Below are 18,477 nucleotides of genomic sequence, written 5' to 3' on the forward strand. Positions count from 1 at the left end.
CTCAGATAAACAGTTAACTAGCTGATGTAATATGACCCCCTGGAAAAGATATGGTGAAGTCCTTTATCATCACTTTTTAAGAGGAATTGCTTTTTGGATAATTAATTAATTAGGTTATGTTCTTTTAAAGGATATATTCCTGTCAATGGGTTGAATTGTGTTCCTTTAAAATTCATATGTTAAAGTCCTAACTTCCAGTACTCAGAATGTGAACTTGTTTAAGTCTTTATAGAAGTAATCAAGTTAAAATGAGGTTATTAGGTGGCCCCTAATCCAATATAATTGACATCCTTATGAAAAAGGGAAAATGTGGAGACAGGCTTGCACAAAGGGAGAATGCCGTGTGAGCGAGAAGGTGGCCTTCTACAAGCCAAGGAGAGAGGCCGGGAGCAGAGCCTTCCCTACACAGCCCTCGAGGAAACAACCGTGCCTGCACCTTGATCCCGCACTTCTAGCCTTGAGACAATAAATTCTGTTGTTTAAGCCACTTAGTGTGTGGCAGCCTAGGAAACAGACCATCTCTTATGAAGATCCTTAATTGCCCTTAATGAGAAGTCCTCTCAGATTTTGATTGACTCTCAGTTCTTGATTTTTGTGAAGATGAGAGAATTGGTTTTTCCCTAAATCTTTGTAATTATTTTAGCTTCTGGAGAAGCTGAGTTAGAGATCAGTGTGTGTTCTAATGACGTGTAAGCTACAGCTTTATCAGTTATGGACAGTTCTTTTGACTTGCTTTAAGGACTATGCAGTGCATTACGCTTCCAGGTTACTAGAGTTGCCTTGTCACTTGAATACCAGAATGTTCTTTCCTGTTGCCTCAGAGTAGGCGCATTTCTCAATGGCACGCATGTTCCTTAGTCCTGAATCGACATATTTGCATCCTCTTTAAGCCAGGCGGTATGCATTGAATACGAATCCTCAAATATCTAGAGAAATGGTGTTCTTTCCAGATCTTGCCATATTGTGCTCTGTGCTCTGAGCTTATTTAATTGAGAGAAATCTTTGGGTGATTTAATTTAAAACTGAATGTTGTCACCATGGAAAAATGAACTCCTTCCAGATTCTCTTTCTGAGAAAATCATTGTTGGATATGTTATTCAGCCAGGAACATGCTGTACCAAATTTATTAAAATTGATTCAGGGCTTTGTTTCATTTTCTGATATTAAATAGGAATATGGAAATAATTGTTAGTGTTGTGGTAGCTTATGACATGGTGAACATGAGGCATACAGCTTTTTATTAATGAGAAGTAATCTTGGAATTTTTTCTTTAAATGTATAACTTAAAGATGTTTTGGGAGAACAAACTAACAAAAGCCATGTATTCTAACAAAAAATAAAAGATGTAATATAGATTGTTTTTTAGGAAACATTACAGCATTATATATAATTTTTTGCTTCCTTAATTTTCTTTCTCATAACCATTTCTTGTTTTTAAAGAGATTTTAGTTTTAGTTGTTACCTATTTAAGGGGTGTAGGTAGCAATAAGACTGTGGCTATCAAACTGGTTTCTTTCACAGAAAGTGGCAATTCTTCAGGTATTACCGAAAATGTCTTAGGACCATCTTAGCATTCTGAACAGTCTCTAGTTGTACACATATCTTTTGTTGTCACTTAAATATTTAGTAGAAAAAAATCACTATGGTGACCTTTCTTTTGATTGACCATCCGTCAAGCTTTATAGCTGACCCCCACCCCGCCCTGCCCCACAGTGTCTTGTAAGATCTGGTAGTCTTGTTTTCCGTGGAGCCCTCTTTATTTATTACAGTCTTCATTTCTCTAACTTCTCTGAACTAGTATTTAAGTCTTTGACCACACAGTTAATAATGATTAAATGTAATTGCTTCACCAACTAGATCTTAATTTTATCATATGAAGGAATAATTCCCTATATGTGTGCTCTCTTGTAAGAGGGATATTGCAGCATACATTTGCGAATTGATTATTCTTCTCAAATTTAAATCTTTGTACTAGAACTAATTTTTATTATACTGAAAGGAGTTTAAAGAGAAATTCTTTTTCTCTCAAGTACCTGAGTTTACAACAAAAGACATGCATGACCTTGAGACATAGTAGGTTTGTAGTAAATATGGTAGAATAAGTTTCTCACTGAACAATTTTTATGTTTAGCACACTGTGAAACAGCACTGAGTTTTTTCTTGGATATTGGTATTTACTAATGGTTTGGAGACTTAAGATTTGGAGTCCTCGCTTGTTGTTGGTAGCATAGCAGAGTGAGTTATTTCATAAGTTCTGAAGCCAGGCTGCCTGGGCTTCTGACTTGGGCCCTATTACTTCGATTTTCCCTTTGTGACTCTTTATGACTCTCTGTCTTTATGTGTGAAATAAGAGTGATAATAGTACTTACTGCATGATTTGTTGTGAGGACTAATTGAGGTTTTAATGAGATTTTATGTGTATATAATAAGATTTATATATTTTTGTATACGTGTATATTGTATATATATGTAATACTTAGAAGTATTCTTGACACTTCGAAAGTTCAAGGTGGCTTAATAATAAACTGTATACTGTGTTTTAGAAGGAAATATTGTAATATTTGACATTATTCTGGTAACATTTCCAGGTTTGAAACACAATGGCAGGAAACAGCCTCGTTCTACCCATCGTGCTCTGGGGTCGCAAAGCACCGACACATTGCATCTCCGCAGTACTTTTAATGGACGATGGGGCCACGATTGTAACTGGATGCCATGATGGACAGATATGTCTCTGGGATCTCTCAGTGGAACTGGAAGTGAGTGTTTGAAATGCCTGTTGTACTTTTTTTTTTCCTGAGAGGAAAAGTAACAATGGCAACATCGACTGAGCATTTACTGTGCCAAGCACAGGTAGTCTTTGAGACAACCCTGAGGTGTGTGCTGCCGTCGTCTCCATGGTGTAGTGGAGGAAACCAGGGCACAGGGAGGGGAGTCGACTCGTGCAAGTCACACAGCAGACCTGAAACTTAGACCCAAGCAGCTGACTCCGGAGCCCATGTGCTTGAGGGTGGTTTTTCTTTCCAATGGTTTGGCTTTGAATTTCCAGAGTCACAGAATAGCTCTGCCCCGTCCCACCCCAAGGTAGGCCAGGGCGGCCTGCGAGCAAAATGAAACAAGAACCTGGGAGTGAAAGGATGGAGATGAGCCCTCTCCTGACACTCTTGTGAGAGTGCCTAGTACACGGTGGGGGCTCGGCATCAAGGGGCCCACGAAAAGGAAGAGGAGGCTTCCTGAAGGCAGGGCAGGGGCGTCACCAAAGGGACCAGCTGGGAGGGGCAGTCGCAGGGGTGGGACTGTTGACAAGAGCAAGAAGGGAATGTAGGAGTCCTAGAGAGGAAGCCAGGGTACCAGCTGCGGGCCTCCTTCCCCGTGTCCCTGGCTGGCCACAGACCTCTGTTTTGGGGCATCCTTAGCTCAGAGGAGTGAACCTGCTGTACTTCTTAAATACAAGAAACTACTCAATAGAGAATAACACAGTTCTAGAATAACACGTGGATTCACAGTGTGTTTTCTGTGAAATACATTTGTATTAAAATTGAAATTATGCAGATCTATTATTTACATGATTCATCAGAATATAGTTCTGCTGGCTTTTGGCTGTTTTCAGATATAATATCTACTTAAGTGGCAAGATATGTTACAGTTACAATTTTTCAAAAGATTTTTACCCTTTCTGAAGGAGGCTTCCAAAAAGATAGTAAAAAACAATTTTGAACACTCATACCTTTTAGGGTAAATGTCTTGAAGACAACAAAATTTTTTATAAAGTGTGAATTTTATTGTGTTTATTTTAAAGATCACTATTTATCGCCATTTTTTACTATTATAGATATGAGTGCTCTCCGCTCAGTAGACAGACTCGGAAAATAGGAATTGGGGACACACACACACACCCGGAATTCCAGTATAACACTGCAGGGTTTATTCTTTTCTCTTTTTCCATATTTTTAACCTCCCCTCTCTGACAGCTCCCCCCAGGAGTGTTTCTGTGAAGAGAAACAGAGGGTGGAGTGGCAGGTGGCATGGAGCGTAGTGGCAGGAAGGTCGACTTTGTAAGAGGTGGGGTCGGACGTGTGAGAAAACTTTCTAGGCCTATTCTAACCGTAAACAATGATTGGATTTGTCTCTAATTATAATTGTAAAAGATGACTAAGATATTTGAGTTGGAAAATCTCTTCAGTTGGCACATGCCAGAACTAGAGAACAATCTCAATACCTTTCCCATGCAATATTTGATTTTGAACAAGATAGTTTTCCTAATAAATAGGGTAAAATTAGAATAAAATTCTAATACATTTGCAAAAATTGATGCCATGAAGGTACAAAGGAGCTTTAAAGGTATTGGTCACATTCTGTTTTTTTTTTTTTTTTTTTTTAAACTGGGTATCGAGTATGTGGCTATTTAATGCATTCTTTATATCTTATACATGTAAGTATTATTTGTATATATTAAATATTTAAGGGGGCAGGTGTTGGGTGAGATTCCTTGTTCTTATTGAAATAAAAAGCAGTCATAACAGAAAAGATATAATTAAAAAATATGCCTTGAAATAACCTGAGGCCTTCAAGTAACCTGAAGTAATAACATGCCATTTGGTACAAAGTAGATAAATTTGGGAGCTGATTGTTAGCTAGACTGCTTTAGAATAATGAGTATTCTGTGTAGCTGTGTGACTTGGGGCTGTCGTTTCTGTAAGGCACTGTGTTACTAAATCATTAGTCTGCGAAGATCATTCTTAATTCCTGACAGTTTAACGTTGGTATCTGCACTTGGGAGTGTACTCGTCCTCTTTTTATATTTAGGGATGGAGACTGCTTTTGGGTCGATGAAGGTATTATTGAAAAAATAAGTGAGGTTTAATTATTTTATGTACTAATTCACCTTCTTAACTGATTTCTCAGTATACTGTAGCTTAGTGCTTAAGACTGCCCTCATTTGAATCTTGGCTTCATCATTCTCTGTATGATATTTATTGGGCAAGTAATGTCACCGCTCAGAGTTCCAAGTTTGACCTTAGAACTACTTGGTAGGGTGATAGTGAGCGCGAACTAGTGTTTTATTGTTCTTAGTTTTTGATGTTCTGAGCAATTCTTCTCAAACCCATATCTGTAAATTTATATTGAGTACTTAACAGGAGTCCTAAAAAATATTGGTTTTTAAAAGTTGGTACATATTTGTGTCTAGGTTAATCCTCGAGCACTGTTATTTGGTCATACAGCTTCAATCACCTGTTTATCTAAAGCTTGTGCTTCTAGTGACAAACAATACATAGTGAGTGCATCCGAAAGTGGGTAAGTATTTTCTTTTTCACTTTTTTTGCATTTATTGCAAATAGTACCAGTATATTAATAAGTAGAGAAGATTTCTTTCTTTGTTTCGGAATATCTTTTCATTAAATGCTTCAGTTATCTTAAGCTTAAAGATATTTGAGGTATGGTTTTAAAGATGTGAATTTTATCTTTAGTAATGATTTTTATAATACTTTACTTTTACTGTAATTTATGACTATATCTTTGCCTTGCTTTTGAGAAACTCAGATATCATAAAAGTTAAAGCTTGATTAATCCCCATGGTATTGTTGAGTTGGCAGACAATTTTGAGAGTTTTAAAAAACCTGTTGATGCTAGGCTAGCATCAGTTTGGAAGATGAAGTCATGTAAAAGTTTGTACAGTTGTATTGATGGATGTTAATACACTAGTGTAACTACATATATTCCCGAGCCTCAGAATGCAGCTTGATTTTGGGGAGATGGGTCATTGGACAGTAGTTGTAGGATCCAGAGTGTGAGAAAGTTTTAAAACTTTTTTGGTGCTTAGAAAATTGTCTGTTCACACAATAAGTTGTTCAACAGAGTTGGGGAAATGGAAGAGAATTATTTAAGAGTTTGTCCCCTCCACCCTCTTTTTATTTTTTGAATTCGAAAAGAACTTTATATAACTGGAACAAGAAGAGGCAGTGTCAGGAAAATATATAGTACCTTTTGGTCAATTCAAGGATAATTCACATTAGAATATATAATCTAAATAGATTGAGCAATTTTTGAAAAGTCATTTCATACCATGCGAGATATAGGAAAAGGCATTTCTAAGAATGCCTTTGGGTTCATTGCATTTTACTAGCGTTGTTTTCTGTTAAATAAATATTAAGTTTCTTTCTTTAAAAGGCAGGGCATATTGACATTTCTGATTTTGAATACTGTGTCTTAGTTTGGAGTAAAAGCTTTTTTCTGTTTGTATGTACTCAGTACAATTTCTACAATAAACAGAGAATCAAAAACTGGAACATTACATTTAATTTGAAAAGGTTTTGAATCCATTTAACTTTAATTTTATTTATTTATTTTTGCAGTGCTAAATTTTCTAGTTATGTTCATAACCAGAGGAAGAATCTCAGTGATTTACATTAAAAGTTTACTTCTTGTCTCTGTCACTCATCCCTCCTACATCTATCACTTGGGGCTCTGTTGTGCTTTGCTCTTCTCCTGATTTTGAGGTTGAAGGTAAGAGGGCAGTCGCCATCTGAAGCAGCCAGTATCTGGCGCAGAGGCAGAGGAGGAAGAGCGTTCTGGAGGGCCTTGCATCAGTGCCGGCCGCAACTACTCACAAGACTGCACCAGCCAAAGGGGAGCCGGCAGGTGCAGTCCTTCCACGCGCCCAGAAGGAACCGACCTAGGTGGGGGTGGCCAGGTCGCAGAGGACGTTGGGATAGTGAGTGGGGAGGACTAGAATTTTTGACGAACAGCAAAAATGACTCTACACTACTTACAAAAAAACCCCCCAGTTTTAATGGAATATTACTTTTAAACCGCTGTGACAGAGTTGAACAGTGCTTTAAGAAATCTGATTTAAAGTTAGCTATTATTTTGTTTTATAGAGAAATGTGCCTCTGGGATGTGAGTGATGGCAGATGTATTGAATTTACAAAATTAGCCTGCACACATACTGGCATACAGGTGAGTATTTCTATCACTGTCCAAGTCAGCACAGTTTTTTATAGGTGTACGATTTTAAGATGTTTTTTTAAACGTTGAGCTATATTTTTATGTGAAAAAAAAATGGGCGGAGATGACAAGACTAGAATTAGAGTGGTAAAAGTCTTCCTCATAAGATGATATAGTGAAGGAGCGTAATAAAGTAGAGACGAAAGACTTAAGGTAAGCTGATCGCCACGACTTCTGCTCTTTCTGACTGTCCTGGGCACCCAGGGGAGGGCCTCTTTACTGGCCGGGTTAGGTTAGTCCTCTACCTCTGAAGTAATGGAATTCTCTCTTTCTCAAGCCTTTATGGTTCCACTCATGATTGACACCAATTGACCCACTTTACGGATCATATCCTATTTATCGCTTATGGAGTTGGTCCTTAGGCACGTGATCTGACTTTCTAACTCCACAGAAGAAACAATTGTTTCGTATGCCTGACTTACACAGGGATTTATTTACATGGGAATCGATAGTTCCTGACTGACATTCCTACTATTCCATTTTGTACTTTCACACTTGTCAGGTTCTTTGTGTTTCAATTTTACTCATCATTTACTGTGTTGGGTGTTGGGAAAATTACAAGTGTATAGAAAATATGATTTTTGTTCTCAATGGGGAAAGAGGGGGAAGAAAAGAGAACTCACATTTCTTGAGTAAGCATTGTATAGGCATTTCTTGTATGTTGTTTCATTTAGTCCTTCCCACATCCTTAGGAATTAAATAGGAGTATGTCCTTTTACATACAAGGAAGCTGAGACCTGGCATGATTAGATGACTTTGCCCCAGTCTCACAGTGAGTCATTCCTGGTGCCAGGATCCCAAATCAGGTTTACCTGACTCTGGGGACTGTGCTCTTTCTGTTATGCCATTCTGCCTTCCTTTAAAATAAACAAATGCAATTCTTTGTTACAGGGAAAATAACCTCTACCAACTCAGATTAGCAAGGCAGTGGAAAAATGTTTGTGGGGGAGGTGGTGATTAGCATGATAAAGGTCTTTGTGATGATTCCTTGCCCTGGCAAAGGCTTTTGAAAAATTGCTTTTTAATGCTATTAGGGTGTAGGCTTTATATGTGTGTGTGTGTTTTATTTTATTTTTATGTTTAAAAACATTTTTATTTTTCAATTAGAGTTGATGTTCACTATTTTAGAATGCATGCTTTTTATTTAAAGGGCATATATATTTTTTTGTCATATGAAGAATCATCAAGGTTTATAGAGAGAAAGGAAGTAAAAAAATGTACAGTTATTGACTGTGGATAATTTAATTGAAAAATTTTATATAAATGTCTCGAACTCATTGGATATTTTGACTGTTGCATAATTTTATGATTTAAAATCTTTCGGTTTACATTTTAGGAAAAATTATTCAGCATATTTCCAATGTCTGCTGTTTATCAGATCCTTCTGGGTTTGAATTGGCAGCCATCTCTAAGCAGAAGATGCCTTTTGGCAGATTTACTAGTGTGTGACAATTGTTTCCTGTGTGATCCTCACCCTCTCAGGTCCCGAAGCAAGTTGTTTTTTTTTTATACTAAGAAATGATAAACCTTGGCGACACTGGCACTTACTGAAACCACAAGGAAATGGCACCGTATTAAATTGTCATGTGGGGGCATCTCTTTAATATTTGGAACACTCGTTTCTCTATTTCAGATACTTTTCTTTGCCAGTATCAGTATCTAGGAAGCCAAATGTTAGTGTTCAAAGCATTGTTTGGGAGTGAAACCGGAAAGCAAAGGGTGAGGGGCATTTGGCCAGGTAGTCTGCTAGAATGCCCTGCCCTCAGGAGGGAGCTCTCCTCAGGTGGCTGCAGTGCACCTGCCTCTCCTGGCTGGTGTTGGATGAACACGGGCAAGGTTTGCTTCTCTGTACCCTGACCCATCCTCCCCTTATATGGGTCCTGGTTACCAGTGGTCACAGTGAGCTCCTGGTGGGCCCTGGGACATCTAGGTTGTGTGTCATGTTTTTTTAAATCAAACTTCAGAGGTCTAGAGCGCCCCCTGTGATAGTCTGCATTTTATTAGATCCTGGTCTTCCAGTTTTAGAGGTGCTGCCTTGCACTTAGTTACTGTGCTCCATGATCAGTGTTTATGTTATAATCCTTCTTATACAAGGTACTCTGTTGTTGAGAGAAGACTGTATTCCTTCACATATAAGACTGAGCTCTGAGAACAGGGTTAATGAGTATGGGAGTAGATTGGACTTGAGTTTCTTAGTTATTTCCCCAGTTGTGGAGTGTTTGCATGCTATATCTAGCTGGCCCTCATGCGATTTATATAAGGTCCAATCTTTGGGAATTAGTGGGATGGGTATTAGATGTCTTCACCTTTTAGAAATCCTCTGGGAGAATCATTCTACTAAGAGAATCACTGTTTTTGAGGCTAAGGGAAGATGGGTCCTTTGATGAGTTTTTGGTCTTGTTTTGATAGCTGCTTTTCCTCTGCTCTTTGATTGATGGAAACCGGTCTTATTCTTTTGATTTATTCTTGGCATAAGTAACCTGTAAATTGTGATTTTATTGGTTCTTCCCCTATTTTTCTTACACAAGGTATAAATGTGACTGTGGGAGTGGTTAACAAAATTGTCTCATACTCTAGTCTGAAATAATGCACTTAATCAGAATTTACTTCTGATTATAATACGTTCAAACAGCAATTGTTCTAAATTTTACTTGATTATAACTAGTAATTATAATCCTATACCCACCTAGTGTCGTTATCTAAAATTCGTATTATTTTTGTGACCCACCCAAGCTTCCCTTTTACTTTGATCGTGAAGTTGATTTTATTCAAGTATTTCATTAATTCATTCAACAATCCTGTTTTTGATGCTGCAGGATCAAAAAGAATTATCATGAATTCTCCAAAGTAGTTCAAACGAGGAGGAGGATAAGATGTTAGGAAAAGAATAATTTTTGTTAGATATTTTGAAATATTAATGTAACCCGATGTGTGTGTATGCGTATGCATAGACATATAATGTGCATCATCTAGTATATATCTGGAAATATTACTGAAGAAATTGAGCATTATATGAAGCTTGGTGAATGCATGTGAATCAGTATCTAAAGTAAAGGAGCACATTAAAATCTTTTTCTTTTTAGTTCTACCAGTTCTCTGTTGGAAATCAGAGAGAAGGAAGGCTTTTATGCCATGGCCATTATCCAGAAATCCTTGTTGTGGATGCCACCAGCCTTGAGGTGTTATACTCCTTAGTATCAAAGATATCTCCAGACTGGATTAGCTCCATGAGTATTATTCGGTCCCACCGGACACAAGGTCAGTGCGTGGTGCCCTTTAGGCATTCAGCACCATGACTTAATAGTTAGTTTACTATAGAGTTCCATAATGCATTATGTATTAATATATTTGGTTACTTTTTTTTTTTTAATTTAAGAAGTAACTAATAATTTATGGCCTGTCTCTAGCTTCATAAAGGAACCTTTGATTGAATTAAGATTTACAGTAATAATTATCTCCATTCCAGATCACTAGCTTTTGGCAGTTTTAAAGAATATCTTAGCCCCTTGCAGGTATGGTGGGAGGAACCGTAGTGTTACCTGTGTATTTTGTGAGCCTGGTTTTGTCACTTGTTGAGGCATAGGAAGGAAGCATTGCCATTTTTTATGGAGATAATGAAAAGGAAGGGGATTATACATAGTTAAATTTAATGAAAGTTCCTGGTAGGTTTGACTGCTCCCTTACCCAAAGCTTATGAATTTAGGTTTTATATCATGTCTTGTTCACTTGATCACAATCTATGGAGGATGCAATATACAATAAAATGTCTAGAAGGCAGGCAAAGTAGGTGGGAAAGAGTGCTTTGAAGAAGTAAAGCAAATGTGCCTATTCATGATAAATAATTAAAAGTTATGAATTTTGAAGAATAAAAGTTCTTTAATATAGTGATCAAGAACATTTGAAATTATTAAAAACTTGTGGATTAGAAATAAAAAAATAAATTCAAGTAGTTAGAAACAAATTTTGGCCTTGTTGGAAAAGTTTTTTTGTTCAAATTTTTCTTCACCTATTATGGTTTAAAATATGGTTTCTGTTATTTCATGAAATTCAGAATTATGTTTTATGACAATTGTAAAACATGCTATTATTTAATTTTATTAAAGTAAGTCATGTTCCATATTACCATTATAACCATGTTACTGTTTAGAAATAATGTGTATCCTATTTGTAACCTTGGCTTCTTGTTCCTTCTTGGCTCAGAGGACACGGTGGTAGCACTCTCGGCGACAGGCATCTTGAAGGTGTGGATTGTCACCTCCGAAATAAGTGGCATGCAGGTGAGACAAAGGAGACTGGACATGATCGCTTTGTTTTTCTTCTTATGGAGTCTCAAATTTTAGCAATGATATGCACCTTCTCTATTTTTAAAGGGGAAGGAAAAGCTATTCTTTTTTGATAGTCTTATTGATGTAGTACAGATCTTCTAGAATGCTGTCGCAGTGAGTTAATTTTTTCACTTGATAGGAGACATCTGCTTTATCAAGGACAGAAATAGGGAAACATATTGCACAGGATAAGAAATAGAGGAACATACAGAAGAGGTGGGATTTTCCTCAACAGCTTCTAAGTTAAAAGTTAGGTGGTAGTTTTCTTGAGGGAAAAAAATTAAACAAACCATCACAAAAAGTATATAAAGCCAATTTAGGCCCCTCTCACTGTTCTTTGGACTTGAATTCCTTGTTATTTTTTAATGATAAGAAAGACAGATCGATTTTCTGACAATATTGATGCTAATCTCTTCAGCTAGGGAATTTTCAAATACTGAATTGGAGAAACTAGAAGAATTGATTAGATTTTTTGTTTTTAATCTTTAAAAGCACATATAGCTACAAAAATTAGGATTGACTCAAACTTTTATCATCGGTTATTGGCAGAATGATGATATTGATTTCATTAGTATCTTAATCTCGAGTAGCTTTGTAGCAAATATGTCTTGCTCAGATGTTTTTATTGTATATTTTTGCTGTTTTTTCCTGCCTCGGTTCTCACATGAGGGGCTAAAATGATGAACATATCATAACATGCCTTTATTTTATTTTGTTTTCTTTATCATCATCTGATAATTATAATTGACAATGAAACCATTCCTAATTTTACAAATTTTTCTCTTTTCAGGATACTGAGCCAATATTTGAGGAGGAATCCAAACCAATTTATTGTCAGAATTGCCAAAGCATCTCTTTTTGCGCATTCACACAGAGGTCGCTTTTGGTTGTGTGCTCCAAATATTGGAGGGTAAGATAATTTACATAAGTAAGAAATTGCATTTTTACCATTTGAGATGTTTGTTTATCAGACTTGGAAAGATAATTATAAGGAAGACCTTGTGCAAGAATATTTTGACCATTTCGAATTTTTGTATGATTTTGATACCATATTTTGAGGTATTGCGATTTGGCCATATATAGATAGTTGTCTATTTTGTTTGTTTATAGAATGATTTAGGTAATGATTATTTTATTGATCTTAATTTCTGCCATTTGCTACTATTTTAGTCATTATCTTGTCAGTATGACATAAGCAGTGGTAGTGAGTTTTCTGCAGGTTAACGTGTCTTAGTAGGTTCCTGTTATTCCCAACAGCCATTCTATTCTGACCTCTTGAGTCAGGCAGGTCCTCATTCATCACCTCCACATTGCCAGACCATAATATTGTTATAATAGAAAAAGAACCTGCATGTTTTGACTATTTGTGCCTAGCATCTTTTTTAGAGGTTTCCATGTATTACCTTTTTTAATTCCTTCTACTCAGAGAGGAGGTGTATTAGTTATCTAATTCCATCTAACAAATTACTCCACAACACAAATGTACCGCTGCCCATCTGTGGGTCAGGAATCAGGCATGGCTTAGCTAGGTACCCGGCTGAGGTTTGTTCACAGGCGGCAATCATGGTGTCAGCCGGGACTACGATCTCATTTTAAGGCTCATCTCACTTCCAAGCTTACTCACTTGGTGCTTGGCAGTCCTGAGGTCCTCCTGCCTGTTGGCTGGAGCCTCGTGGTCCTCTCCAGTTGGGCCTCTCCGTAGGGCAGCTTACAGCATGGTCTCTGTCTTCCTTCAGTGCGAACAAGCAAGAGAAGGTGTAGCCAAGACCCACGTAAGCTTGGAACTGAGTTCTTATCACTTCTGCCACAATCAGTTGTCTAGGAACAATCTCAAAAGCCAGCTCGCACTTGGGAAAGGATTATACAAAGATGTGGATACCAGGAGTCGGCGTCAGTGAGGCAATTTGTGAGGCTGTCTGTAGTAGGAATTGTTACTTTCCCTGTTTTGCAGATAAGGCAGCTGAGGCATAGGGCGGATAAATAGCTCGACTAAGGTTGTACAGGTGGTAGTGGAGTTGCTGGATTGCAACTCAGGTAGTCTGACTGCAGCAGCTGCTCTCATCACTCCCATTTGATATTCACTGCCTCAGAGCGGATGGGTTGTATAGTAAAAGGACTGGCTAGAGCAGCAGTACCTTATCCTTATCCATGTCTTGGATCCTGTTTGGGAAGGCAGCTCTGCTCTCCGCTATACCACCAACGCACACCCACTGCTGCTATTTTGGAATAAGATTACAGGGGAAGAGCTAGCGGCTGCTTAGAGTAAGCGATACGGGTCCTTCATCCTAAAATTCAAAACCCATGCAAATAGTAATAAAAAAACAGAGAGCAAGAGGGTACAGTGAAATGTATGAACTTTTTGCCCCTGGTACTTCCCTCGCCCTCCCCAGAGGCAGTACCTAATACCAGTTTCTTTTGTGTTCATTGTAAGCATTTTATAATCATGTGAGAACAGCATTTTCTTAAATGTATACATGAGAGTGATAAGGTAGTCCACAGAGTGAGACACGATAATTAAAATATACACATACGATGACAGACTTGTCTATTATTTATATACAAAAAAAAACCCACTATAATTCGAGATGAAAAAATACAGACAATTCAATAGGAAAATGAGCAAAAACATTTCATAGAAGAGGAAAGCCAGGTGGCCAATAAATGTATAGAAAGGTGCTCAGCTTCATTAATCATCAGAGAAACACATCTTAACACTAAGATAGGATGACAACCCACCAGGAATGACTTCTTCATATATTTATCACCATAAAGAAGTTTTTCAATTTTAGTATGGTTGAATTATCACTTTTTATTTTATGGTCTCCAAAACAGTTTGCGATATGTTCTAAAGGGCTTACCCCAAGCTAAGATTTATTTTTAAAATCTTTTTTAGTTTTTCCTAATGTTTGTATGATTTTATCTTATATGCCTTGGAATCTTTAATCTGTATATTACATGAATCTGTTTCTGGACTTGATTTAGCTGTCCATTTATACACAGTATTTTCTTTAGCTTTATAATGTGTTTTAATAGATAACAGGGTAGGAGGTCTGATTTCTTTTTATGTTTTTTCTTGGATTTTTCTTGGACTATTTGTGTAGTGCTTATGTTGGATACTGATAAATACAATAGCAAATCATGGTGAATTTAGCTAGGATTTGTTCTAATTTCAAGGCTTTGTACAAGCAACTTCATTAGTTTTTCTTTAAAGAAAAGTAAAATAAATCCTCTGGGCTATTGAATTAATTTACTCATTCCTCCTGGGGAATTTTCTAGCGGTATAGAATATATCTTTTATCAGATATTAAAAATAGAAAATTTCTGCTAGGAGTTATAAGACCAGGGTTTTGCTCCTAGTACTGTCACTGACTGGACACTTGAACTTGAGCAAGAGATGTAACCCTCTTGTGTGTCAGTTGCCTGTCTATAAAGTAAGGTGGCAATGCCTGCACGGCAGTACATGCGGGATTCTGAGGGTCACAGGAAATGATTGTAAAAGCATTTCGTAAGGCCCCAGAAGATCAATAGCCTGTGTCACTGACGAAATTATAGGAGCTTTTAAATGTGAGAACTATTAAATAGTAAAACCAAGTCTATTAACTTCCTATTTACAGCAGTTTAGAACATTGATGAAATAAGGTAATTTCCCTATTAATAAGGAGATAGTCCAATGTCAAAGTTTATTATTAGAAATATTACTAAACATAGAAGTGAAACCGGAGTCATTCTAGAAGTTGGCTCCCTGTCGCTTGCCTTTCTTTGACAGAGCACGCCCCCTACTAGAAAGGAAGGGTTAAAGATTCCTGTCCCAGTGCAGGGGAGTGCCCCTCCCCGCTGTCAGGGTCCGATGCCTGACTACGCAGCTGGGACCCTGCTTGTTTCCCTATTGGAGGCAGCCGTGCCCTGGGGCTCACTGACAAAATGTCTCTACCCGAGGTAGTGAACGTGTAAGGCCTGAGTTTGTTAAATATATTTCTAGAAGTTTTTTTATAGTTGAAATGTGCTGCACCTTATTTAAATGACACCAACGTGACTAGACTGTGAATTTCTTGTCCCTTATAGGTATTCGATGCCGGAGACTATTCCCTGTTGTGTTCAGGTCCCAGTGAAAATGGACAGACGTGGACCGGAGGTGACTTTGTGTCAGCAGATAAAGTAATCATCTGGACTGAAAATGGGCAAAGTTATATTTACAAACTACCTGCCAGGTATTCAATAAATAATAAGTTAGGACTTTAATCAAAACCAAAAGAGTCCAAATATGTAGTATAACTTGAAAGTATGAAAATGTATGTTGTGTAAATATTTAATTTATGTAAAAACTCTCAGAACTTCTCGTTAGATATGTAATTTAGTTTAACTTCTAAGTACAAAAATTAGATGGATTTTTTATTTGAAATAGAATATTTTAATGACATTCATTATTTAATTTAATGCTAAATTAAATGAACTACAAATAAAAAATCCATTTTTTGTTCATGTCAAAAAAAAACCTCACATGGCATGACAAAATATTTAATGTCAGTATTTTACTTGAATGTTGTGTTTTCCTATTTTCAGTTGCCTTCCAGCTAGCGATTCATTCCGCAGCGATGTGGGGAAAGCGGTTGAGAATTTAATTCCTCCTGTACAGCATAGCCTCTTGGATCGGACAGATAAAGAGGTAACATTTTTCAGGTGTCATTTATAATTGAGAGTTACGCTGAAAAATCCTCACAAGTATGTTTTTTGGTATATTTTGGTAGCTAATCATTTGAAAAGTTCAATGTAATTCAAGGCGCTTCGTTAGACATCGTAAAACAGTCTTACATGGTCAAATGTAAGCATAATTTTAAAATACGCGTATCTTAAACATATATGCCTGTAAAGTCGCATTCATCATTCTCAGACTACAAATGATCTAGCGTTGATAACATAGTAGAAATGACTTTTTGATAAAATTCATATTGATAGTGTAAACTTTTTGTACACGATCATGCTATTATAAACAGTGACAGATGTCATGCCCTTTTATAAGGACAAAGCTAATCATGTAATAATGCTCACTAATAATTGTTCCAAACTTGAACGAAGCATTGCATTTTCTCCCAAAAAATTGTGTAGCGATTTAAATTATTAGACTTCAGAAATGAAGAATAAATTTTTCTGTATAAAAATCGAAGTTTATTATAATTTCTTAAAACCTAGTTAGTGTCAATTTAAAGTTGAAATGTAACAGCACTGAGTACTGGGTTTTCAACTCTGTATTCTTTGAGCAGTAAGAAAGAAGCTTTGGTTTTGGAATAAAGTTTCCTTTACTTGTGCTCTGGGTTTCCACAGCTTTAACCTTCTGAACATTTTGCTTCATCTTTATGTGAAGGGATGGTGAGGTAGGGGAGCTGTTTTTTACCATGAATGTTTTGCATATACAGATTTATACATGTATGTATGATGAAGATCCTCTGTAACCTGTCTTTTATTCTCTTAACTTAAACTCCTACCTACTGCTCTCCAACCTAGACAATCATTGCCAGTAAAACTAAGGGATACTAAGCTTATAAAATATATACCCCAAACAAATCAAATACGTATCACTGTTTCTTTAAATAGCACCTCCCCTATACATTTTACATTAAAATAAATTATTATGTGGCGTGAGATAATCATATGTTAAAATACAAACTATTGGTTATTCCAGCTGCTGTAGCAACTTCTTGTCCAGCATGTTGTTTATCTATTAGAACTTTTAGACATTTTCAGTCAAATAATTGATTATGTTTAATATATAGTTCTCATAGGCCAGTGCTTTTTTAAGAAAACAGCTAATACCAAACTTAGTAATTAGATTAGTTGTTAACTATAATTGTCAAGATGGAAGTCTATTTATTACTGCTTTTCAGGATAAGATTTTATGTTTTAATAACCAAGTATCTTTGAAAAAATATTCTAAAATTTAATTTTGGGATGCCACCGCTGTTTAAAATTTTCAAATATGTGATCTCACTGAAGGCACAAAGACTTAAGCAGAAAAATAATTTGTTTTAAAAATAAAAATGTACAGAAGACCCTAATGAATGGTTTTTGCTCCTAGGAGTTTATAGCACACAGATCAGGCTAGGTCAAATTGACTATATAAATGTGACTAAGTAAAATATTATGTTATTAGCTCATTAAATTTTATTTATTTATTTATTTTTAAAGATAGGAGTCCTCCCATTGCATGAGTTTGTTGCTGTCCCTAGTGACCAGTCAGGAGGAGGCAAAAGTCTAGAATTAGCCATTTTTCCCTTTTTGACCTTTTAAGTGGAGACCTTTCTTTTTTGGAGAGAGTGATATATATCTTTGTATTAATTATCTAATAACAGTAAATTTAATTCATTATTGTAAGCAATCAGTTTTTATAAAACAGCAAAAAAAATACTAATTCTGTTGGAGTATAAATATAATTTTCATTTCTTTGAATGCTTGTGATATAATGGATTTGAATATTAGTTGGCATGTACATTAACACTACAAAATTATATTAGAATATTGCTGAATACTCATGCTATAAACTCTTTTTTTTTTTTAACTCTAGTATTGAAGCAAAGTATTTAACATCCTTATTTGAAAAAATGTTAATGTGCGAACTATTTTGATTAAGAAGATAGCTAAAGATATTTGAACGATTTTTTTTTTTTTTCAGTTGTTAATTTGCCCTCCTGTTACTCGGTTCTTCTATGGATGCAGGGACTATTTCCATAAACTATTAATTCAGGGAGATTCTTCTGGAAGACTGAATATTTGGAACATTTCAGACACGCCTGATAAACGGGAAGGTAAAGGAGGTAACAAAACTCAACTTTTTCTGTCTGACTTATTTTGACAGAAGAAAGTTAAGAACAATACGATTTTACTCATATGTGGGACATAAAACTGAAAGCAACAAATGAACAAGACAAACGAACAAACAGACAAAAATATAGAGACGCAGACAACAGTTTAAGTGGTTACCAGAGAGAAAGAGGGAAGGAGTAAGTAGGTAAAGGTGAAGGGGATCTCATATGGTGGCGGGAGATTTGACTCTGGGTGGCGAACACACAGCGCAGTGTGCAGATGATGTATGATCGCGTCGTACACTTAAAACCTATATTATTTCATTAACCAATGTCACCCCGATAAATTCAAT

At 36.4% G+C, this 18,477-nt stretch overlaps 1 protein-coding gene across 5 annotated transcripts in view; it reads left to right on the top strand.

The window, feature by feature from the left end:
• WDR7 (WD repeat domain 7) overlaps positions 1-18,477 on the top strand; it is a 274,160-nt gene that overhangs the window by 15,599 nt on the left and 240,084 nt on the right. For 4 of the 5 annotated variants that reach the window (XM_016129135.2, XM_016129137.2, XM_016129139.2 and 1 more), the window contains 9 exons: positions 2,589-2,759; positions 5,189-5,295; positions 6,879-6,957; positions 10,089-10,263; positions 11,206-11,282; positions 12,121-12,240; positions 15,393-15,538; positions 15,891-15,993; positions 17,995-18,136. In XM_016129135.2, the coding sequence (XP_015984621.2) occupies positions 2,601-2,759; positions 5,189-5,295; positions 6,879-6,957; positions 10,089-10,263; positions 11,206-11,282; positions 12,121-12,240; positions 15,393-15,538; positions 15,891-15,993; positions 17,995-18,136 (1,108 nt within the window). In that variant the 5' untranslated portion in view covers positions 2,589-2,600. The remainder of the gene's footprint in view (positions 1-2,588; positions 2,760-5,188; positions 5,296-6,878; positions 6,958-10,088; positions 10,264-11,205; positions 11,283-12,120; positions 12,241-15,392; positions 15,539-15,890; positions 15,994-17,994; positions 18,137-18,477) is intronic. The other variant, XM_016129138.2, reaches the window with a different exon arrangement.

The sequence above is a fragment of the Rousettus aegyptiacus genome, unplaced genomic scaffold (assembly GCF_014176215.1).
Source record: "Rousettus aegyptiacus isolate mRouAeg1 unplaced genomic scaffold, mRouAeg1.p scaffold_m13_p_12, whole genome shotgun sequence".
NCBI classification, from domain to species: Eukaryota; Metazoa; Chordata; class Mammalia; order Chiroptera; family Pteropodidae; genus Rousettus; species Rousettus aegyptiacus.